Source organism: Pundamilia nyererei, unplaced genomic scaffold (assembly GCF_000239375.1).
Source record: "Pundamilia nyererei isolate P.nyererei 1_Seehausen unplaced genomic scaffold, PunNye1.0 scaffold00033, whole genome shotgun sequence".
In the NCBI taxonomy this organism is placed as follows: Eukaryota; Metazoa; Chordata; class Actinopteri; order Cichliformes; family Cichlidae; genus Pundamilia; species Pundamilia nyererei.
Genome location: NW_005187434.1, coordinates 2,517,215 through 2,526,171, shown reverse-complemented (window position 1 = coordinate 2,526,171; position 8,957 = coordinate 2,517,215). Strand labels below are relative to the sequence as shown.

Genomic DNA, 8,957 nt, shown 5'->3' with positions numbered 1-8,957 from the left:
CATATTCTCACAGGGCTAATAGATTTTACCTAATTTGTACATTTGGCACAAGCCTGTAGTTTGTACTGTTGCCTCACAGCAAGGTGGTCCTGGGTTTGAATCCACCATCTGTTTGTGGTCTTTCTCCAGCTTTCTTCCACAGTCCAAAGACATGCAGTTAGGTTCATTGGTGCTTCTAAATGACCCATAAGTGTGAATGAATGCCTGCCTCACTGTTAGTCGTGTGAAAGACTGGCAACCTGTCCAGTGTGTACCCCACGTCTCACCCTATGACATCTGGCATAGGATCCAGCCCCCTCATGACAGATGGGTGGATGACTTGCAAAAAAGTCATGTTTGCCAAATATCAGAGAAATACAATAAGAGGGTTTAAAATAATTTTCTTTTTACCACTTTTTGAAGTAGTGAAATCAGATCAAGTTAACTTTTGTTTGTGTTTAAGTTGTAAGAAATTATTGGATTGATTTTTGTTTATATTTTTTCACAAATTTAACGCCATACAATTTTAGAGAATGAAGTAAGAAGTGTGTTCTAAAACAAACCTCTCATCACCACCCAGGCCTTGTCTTGAACAATTTTGTGTTTGGAACTTAAAAGGCTGTGACATGATCACTTCCTCAGTAATCATTAGCCAGGACAGTAAAAGACACATGCAGATTTCAATTGAAATTTTAATTACCAAAATAAAAAGTTCAACATTCCCAAATACAAAGACCAAACCTAGCACACAATTAAACCCTCTGTAAAAGGAAAAAAGTGCAACCTGATCCGCTACTGTGCATGACTGTAGCGGACATCTTTACTGTAATAGCAGCAATTTTGACTTTGTGGGTTACAGTACAGAGCGAAAAGCTTGTGAAAGAGCAGGGTTTTGTGGGAAAATAAAAGCAGAGAATTTGTTTCAGGGGTAGGGGCAATCTAAGGAGTAGGATATGACCTATCTGGTGTAATAAAGCAGTGTCATGCTCTGGTTCAAGCAAATTAATGCAGATTAAACACATTTTAAATCACCTGACAGGAAAAATGTAAACCTCTAAATATAAACTGAACCCAATCCCTGGGCCACTTCAAATAATTAAAAAAAAAAATAGATATATACATATCTCATATGGATCCATATATGCAAATATACATCAGCAAGTCATTAACTTCTATTTACTTCCTATATCACAGGTGTCAGTAAACTCATAGCTATATCTTTGAATAGTTAGTTCAATACATTACTCCTACATGAGAAAATTCAACTCGTTAAGACACTTCATTCCATTCTCAACAATACACGACAAATAAAAACAAAACAAAAAAAACAGTTCAGCGGGAGGTGGTTGGGGAAGGTGGTGGGATGAGTTAGCACCGGTTTTCGTACTTTGTCTCCACTAAAGAGACAAATCAAGAGGTGACAGCGGAGGTTAGCTATTGCTGTAACGACAGACGTTGTGTGATCATTTAAAATGTGTAATGCATACAAGTAGTTATGTAACAAAATAAGTGAACAGAACAATTATATGTCAACTCCATCTGAAAAATCACAGCGGCTTTGAATTCAAGCAGCTCAAAGATAAGCACGCATTAACTCAGCTACTATTAGGTCGCTTGCGAGTAGTGGATCAACACACAGTTGTGAAGAAAAGTGCTTTCTGGTCAAACATGCTGAGGAATCAACAATCCAACACTAACCCTCACAGCTGAAGGAAGGGGAGAGAAAGGAAAAAAAAAAAAAGGTGAGAAGCATAAGGGCATGACGCATTATTTGGCACCTAGTTCACACTCTCCTTGAGCTTCAGCATGTGCCCTCGCCCTCATGAAGATATGTAGTCACTTGCAGCAGTTGTTAAGTGAGGTGCTCTCAGGAATGCCCAGCAGAGTAGAGAACCAGCTACAGTTTACAGGCAGATCTGAGGGTGAAGCGTTGTTTAACAAGACTGCACGCGGCTCGTGCCGCACATTCTTTGCTTTGAAAAACTGTAAGAAATACATTTAAGACATTTGAGAATAAACACAGATATGGAAGATATGTTAACTTGAGGAATGACTTGCTGGAGGGTACGTTCCTACGCTCTGCCCACTCGTGAAAGCGAATAGTCAAAATTCTTCAGAAAGACATTTCTTAGATTTCACTGTGCAAATAAAGTGAGACCTCAGGGAATACAAACATCCACAGACTGAGTCTTTTGGGGATTTGAAGGTTACGAGCTGCATTGTTGAGGTTAAGGTACAGTCTCAGTCTGAAGCAGGTGCAGTGGTGCTGCAGAGGTGCATTAGGATTTGAAGACGTGCACAGCCCTCACGACGTACTGCCTGCAGATCGGGCATTCGTTCATCCTCTTGCCGCACTTGGTGCAAGTGACCATGTGTCCACACTCCAGGAGGACGCAGTCGATCGTAGCGTCCATGCAGATCCTGCAGAGGTTGTCGTCGTGAATCGTCAGTGGACAGTTCTCCCCATCTGCGAGAAAAGAGAGTGATATATCCACACAATGAGTAAAGGGTAAGAGAGCACTGGAATACTCAAAGCTTCACAAAGCACCCTTGTCTGATCGAGGTAGGTCATGCCCACAATCGCCTGCAAAATAACAACCCCTGCGGTTTCTAAGTGTCAAGATGTTACTATGTCAACCACACAATTTTGATCTCTAGAAGCAAGCTCAGAGTGAACACACAGGGCTGACATACTCCAGTTTTCAATATAATTACTTCACATATTCAACACACACACACACACACACACACACGAATAGATGAAGGAGATTGATCCACCATGAAAATCAATCTTCAATTTTCTTAAGTGGGATAAATGAACATTCAACTTTCATCCTCAATGCAACATCAATATCCCCTCACAGGAAGAACCACGTATGGAAATGTTTCAAAGAAATGGGTCGAATGGAAAATGAGAACAGGTTCACAACGAACACTGGTGCGGTGCAGATGGGTTCATAGATGGAACATGTGACCACAAGGTATAAGCCTTACCTCCAATGGCACCATTGCAGATGGGAGGGGGGAAGGTCATCACTTTATGAGGGAGGAGTAAAGCAAGCGCGAGACATATCAACAGGAGTCTAAACGAAAAACTCGTTCAAATGACCCTACCTGTGTGAGTTATCAATAGCACTCGCAGTAAATAATATTGTCAGAGGAAGCAGAGATATTTAGTTTCAGTGGTTAAAAACAGGATGTAGTTCCAACAATGACATCTAGGACACTGCACACAGAAGTTGGGTGAAAACTTACCTGTGGTTACAGTGCTGCTCACATTTTCCACTGCAAGAGAAATAAATGAAATGTACTGACACACTTCATTCGACCACACAACATGATGCAGTTGAAAAGGCTTGTAAACTCTTTGAAGTTAGCTGGATTTCTATGTTTAACTTGCTGATAAAATGCGGTCTGATATTAATTATAAACACAGCTCTACTTCTACTGTCTTTATTATCTTTATTACTGGCTCACAGTACAGGCTGGAGAAGGTTAACTCTACAGTTTATTAAATGGTACAGTCTGTTTTTGTAAGCAACCACAGCTTTTTTAAACATTTCCTATAGCTGCCCGAGACTTGCACAACTGTCAGGAGGAATTTAGATTCAAGCCGCCTACATAATGGTTTCAGTTCATCAGTAATTCTAAAATATCTTGATTCTTCTTTAGGTCATCTCAGTTAAATTAAGGTCAGGACTTCTGATTTTCTCCTATTCACAGCAATGGCTGTAAAAAAAAAAAGACTTCTGGTCCTCTAGATGTCTGTAGGACAGGGCCTCAGTGACTTATTTTGGATTATACCGAATAAGAAATTAGCTTATTGTAAATCTTGTAAATCTTGGTTATACTACATTCCAAAAAACAGGATTATGGATGTCGTGCTGCTGGCTTGTGATTGACAAGTTGTTAGCTAATAAGTAAGCACTTTCACTGTTAGCCTAGCCACCCTCATCAAATCAGTTTGTATTTATTTCTTTTTCAAATGAAAAAAAGAAAAAAAAAAAAAAGATGGCAAGGATGAAAATACAAATCTCAAGACTTCAAAACACAACATCAGAAACAAACAGATGACATCACGGTAGCTACGCCCACCTTTTACACTGTGCACTGACCGCGCTTCACAGATAGGTGTGAAGGACTTTTCTTCACTCCAAACATACCGCTGTGTTCACTTAAACTTTTGTTGGCTGAACATATCCTACAATAATGTCCTACAACTTTTAGGATATCCAGAAGATCTGTAGTAGTTTACGTTAATCGTATCCTATTGTTCAGTGATTTTTCTCAAAATTTACACATGACCAAAGATTTCAGCCTTCTGAGAGACTGAGCAGGCTGCTTAATGCTTCACACCACACCAGTCGCTTTTTGTTCTTAAGAACAGCAGACTTAATAAAGACATGCAAGGACTGGTTACTAACCTGAAAGGTAACCTCTATCCTGTATTACCTGAACACTGGACTTTTTAGAGAAGTAATTAGCACAGAGGTTAATAAACTCTTCCAGCCTGGACTGTGAGTATCTATTCAGAGTCTTTAATAAAGATGCGACAAAATGAGTGTTTGTGTTTTATTAGTTTAGTCACATTTGTCTGTGATTGTTATTTAGATGAAGATAAGACCACGTTTATGTGCAAAAGATCTTAACTATTACAAACATTTCATATACTATAGATGATTTCTATAGGAAATAAAAAAACAGGACTGCTTTAGAGCTGACAGCCCCCCCTCCCCCCACAGGATTTAAACACAGTAAGAAAGTTAATACCCACATGATTTCCTGTTCTCTTCAGTCTCCCTGTAAAGTCTGCTGACACGCTCCACCAGCTCCCACTTCTCACAGCACCCTGAATAGTTGACAAAATTCCTGGCCAGTATCTCTTTCAGCTGCCTGACAGACAGGCCCTCAATATCCCGTAAACTGGAGATGTCTGAGAGGGATGCTCTGGCCCAACGTCGAGTCTGAGGACTAACCTACAGGACAGGAAACACCACTAAATGAAATATTATGCACACAATACTCTTTTTTTCATCATATTCTGCTTCTTGTTAATCGTTATAATTTATTTGTTTGTTTGTTTTTTAAACTGTCTGCAAACATGAACGCATAACTGAGTTTTCATATCTCCAAGTAAGCAGAACTGTTTCTGGGATCTTAGATGAATAAAATTCTTTTCATTGATTTTCAACCCAAGTCACCCAAAAGCATCTAAGCATTCATCACACTGCTCTCTAATACTTGCACCACAGTTTTATCAGCAATAATGCATGAATTCACTTTTATTAAAAGGAAAATAAATAGAAAGACCTCAGGAGTGTCTTCACTGGGATCCAAGTTGAGAAGAGACACTGATGTACCGTCTCCCAAATCCTGAAAGGCAACAACAAACATAGTATGCACTGCACACAAGAAGCATGCCGCCAACAGAAGATTAGGATTAGACAGACCTCAGCCAGCCCATTGATACACTGGAAACAACAATGCCTGGTACGTTCCATTCAAAGACAAGCTTACTGCTCTATAATCAGGCCTGGTACAAGTATTTATAGTGGCTCCTGGCTGCTTGAGGTTGGGCTCTCTTCTAGCTTATTTGCTTTCTTTTATTGCTTTCTAGAGTCCTGATTTGTTTTTATTTAGTTGGTGTGCAAATTTAGCTGAAAGGATGAGCAGTGAACTCTAACCGACTCATTTTCTGGAAAACACTCACGTGAATTTCTTAGAAATGTATGCGTTGCACCAACAGAAAAGTATTACTACATAAATATCTGTAGAGGTCTGGAGAGTATGTTATTTGCATACATGTGTTTAACCTGGTTCTGACCTGGTTGGTGTCAGAGCTATCGCTCCTGCTGAGCGCTTCCTCCTGAGAGGCAGCGAACGCAGACAGCTCGGAGGCAGACTGTGTGGTAGAAGGGGTTGGAGTGTACAGGGAACGCGACTGAAGGCTGGTCATGTCGGGGTCCTCCTCTTCCTCGATTCCTTGATGACAGAGAACCAAGTCCACCAGATCTTCCTTCTCCCTGCAGGTGTCGGTGGGGATGTTACGCAGCAGCAAGTACTGACGCAGGTCCTTCACTCTGAGACGCATGAGCCGCGGCCGCTGAAAGGCCGTCGCCTTCAGCAAATGACACGTGGCACAAATGCGTAAATTCTCCTGAAGCACGGAGCACAGAGAGCAGAAGCTCTTCTTGCAGTCGCAGCAAATATACTGAGGAAGAAAAACAAGGTGATGGAAATGAGGGAATTAGTGATTTATGCACACCTTCCGCCACGTGCTACTGCAAGGTATCTCATCGCAGGAAGACGTCACAGACAAAAATGTAACCTGTCTCATTCTCCTCCTTATATGCACATATATTTTATAATAAATATTGCTATTACAGTCAAAACAGGAAAAATACCAAAACCATTTAATAAATCACTGAATGCCACCAGAGCTTTATTGCATTTCTATCACTCACATCTGCTCTTCCCATGCAGACAGAGACAGGAGGTGCTTTCTTTTATGTGACAAACATCAAAGAGTAATAAATGCAAGATATGGGATTAGACCGGCATGGTGGTGTGCAGAGGGTTCAGACAGAATGAGAGCCTGAGCATGAAGATATTAGAGCACTAGCATGTTGGTCCATCTGCCTCCCAACTTGTGCCTTTTTGTCCCAGGACAAATAAATATTCATCATGTCAGCACTCTAGAAAACCAGTTAGCCTCTTTTTAACTATTTGAATTCGTTTAAACCTTTATAATTACATGCTTTTTTCTTCAAAAAAAAAAAAAAGAACACCCATTAAAAATGCACATGAGAAAATGAGCTAAGCACGCACACTCTCCATGCCCACAGTACTTCTGTCTAAATAATTCATTTAATATGTTTCCTCCTTATCAGACCAGGTAATATGTTTGTATTAGACAGAACACCCAGGCACCTACCTTCCTCCTGAAGACTGAGAAGGCCTGACCACAGGCCTTGCATACAAGACTGGGACTCCCTGAGCTGGTGGGCGGGTACGTGGAATATCCCGCACTGGGGGCAAATCTGAAGGGTCCAGCACCGGCCCCGAACCCTGGCTGCTGGCCTCTGACGGCCCCAGTACCCATGACTTCATTCAGCAGACCACAGCATGAAGCCCACATGGAAGAGGCCCCTGCCTGACATTTATAAAACACCTTTACTTCAGTATTTAGTGTCTTCACGTTGAATCCTGAAGAACATCTTGTTCTTACTGACAATATGTCAACCACAAAGGCCCATCAGTATAATTTATACACGGTTACCACAAGCACCACAAGCACCACAAGGTCACATATATGTGCATATTATACATGATTATAATACATGAAACTACTAGAAGGGGTTTGTACGAGCTGTTCATAAAGCACAAGATGTGAATAGATAAAGTAAATGTCAACAGTAAAAGCACTTAAGGTACCTAATGTCACAAAAAAGCAGAAAAAAAGCTAGACCGATATTCACCTGGAAACCTAATGTAACTAAATAACCTTAACGTCAAATCAGTGTTGAGTGACAGGTGCCAGAGTGGCTGTTTGTCCGGCCGTTTTGAGTATTTAGCCAGCACAAGCCCAGAAACGTCAGCGACCTGAAGCTTGCGTTAGCCGTTTGGTGCTAGCGAAAATCTAATCAGACAGATAATTGGAACAAAGGTTATGTAAAGAAAAAAATACCTTCATTGCAACTCCGGCGTGTCTACCAAGACAAAAGAGACTGTCAGTGTAACCATTGCAATGCGTAGCGTCGCTTATTTAGATAAAGTATCTTCTCTGAACGTAATGTGATGAAACCAACTCCCGAGTCCACCGCCGCTGTACTGCTGCTTCTGTGGTCTTATTACAGCCAGGCGACGCATTAGTGCCACCTACTGTTAACTTGCAGAAATTGTCCACAAAAATGAACAAAAATATGTAGGCACTTTATAATCAAATTTCGCCAAAACAAACACAAATGAAGATAATAATTTTAGAAGATAAGATAGAATGATTCGCAGACAGTGATAATCCTATCTTTGCTCTGAAACAGACAAACGAATATTAATTTTAAGTTTTAATTCATCATCATTCCACAAGTGTGCCCCTTCTAATTCTTCTCAGGTTGCCACTCTTTGAACCATAAACAGATACTTCAATAATGGCTGTTTTTTTTTATACATATGCTCTTGTAATTCTATTTATACGGAGCTTTTGCGAGATCTCGCAAAAGTCCGTCTTAATTTTTTTTTCTCCCATGTCCCCTGCGGGGCTCCATAGTTTTGGATGCGCTCGGCTCCAACCAATTAGACCAATTAATGCAGACGGCGCACTGTCACTAATCCCGTAACTGCACACTACCCATAATCCTCAACCGCCGTTGCTATGGAAATGAAGATAACAACAGCTTGGTGCTACCCGTTATTCCTTTATTTACTCTAAAATAATAACCAGCGATAATACGAAAATAAACTGGCCCAGTGTTTAATTATGTAATTACAAATTGCAAATGTTATTTTTTTATTTAATTTTTTTACAAATTGCAATATTTATCTACAGCGCGCCTTTAGCGACATGTCAACAGATCTTAAGCAAGGCGATTGGATGGTTCTTACTGCAATGCATCTTGGGAGTCGTAGTAAATGTATCTTTCAACTCACGGTCCTGCAGCGAATTTTTCGACTCGACACGAGGCAGATCCTAGCTAAGTAAGTTGTGATAAACTGTGGGTAATTTGCATGTTAAACTGATATTAAACTTGAAATGTTTTCACAGAGCAGTCTGTGTACCAAGAGAACTACTTCTGCAAAAGTTTATTTAATTTTATTTTTGGTGATGTATTCTCATGTGTAAGACACTTGCTTGGCCACCCAGCCAATGTTAGTACTGCTCTATTTTAGCAATGTATCTTTTCTGTAATCAATTCAGTTTTTTTTAACCCTATTGACGTAATTAACTCAATATTAACGACTTTAATCTCGTAATTGATTTT

At 40.3% G+C, this 8,957-nt stretch overlaps 1 protein-coding gene across 2 annotated transcripts; it reads right to left on the bottom strand.

Moving 5' to 3' along the window:
- Window positions 1-653: 653 nt before the first annotated feature.
- On the bottom strand, window positions 654-7,845 carry rnf34a (ring finger protein 34a). 2 transcript variants are annotated; one of them, XM_005729502.1, is made up of 8 exons: window positions 7,667-7,845; window positions 6,914-7,132; window positions 5,804-6,190; window positions 5,290-5,352; window positions 4,754-4,955; window positions 3,235-3,264; window positions 2,974-3,015; window positions 654-2,446 (listed from the first exon to the last, which is right to left on the bottom strand). In XM_005729502.1, the coding sequence occupies exons 1-8, from the start codon at window positions 7,670-7,672 to the stop codon at window positions 2,259-2,261; spliced, it is 1,137 nt and encodes a 378-aa protein (XP_005729559.1). In that variant the 5' UTR covers window positions 7,673-7,845; the 3' UTR covers window positions 654-2,258. The 2 variants fall into 2 exon arrangements, with proteins under 2 accessions (XP_005729559.1, XP_005729560.1); XM_005729503.1 differs by lacking the exon at window positions 2,974-3,015.
- Window positions 7,846-8,957: the final 1,112 nt, after the last annotated feature.

Excerpts from the sequence above, each read along its gene's own strand:
- rnf34a (XM_005729502.1), bottom strand. Across the intron at positions 3,016-3,234 it reads GAGCAGCACTGTAACCACAG|TGATGACCTTCCCCCCTCCC; the intron begins GTAAGTTTTCAC and ends TCCCTCATAAAG. Across the intron at positions 2,447-2,973 it reads CTGCAATGGTGCCATTGGAG|ATGGGGAGAACTGTCCACTG; the intron begins GTAAGGCTTATA and ends CTTTTCTCGCAG.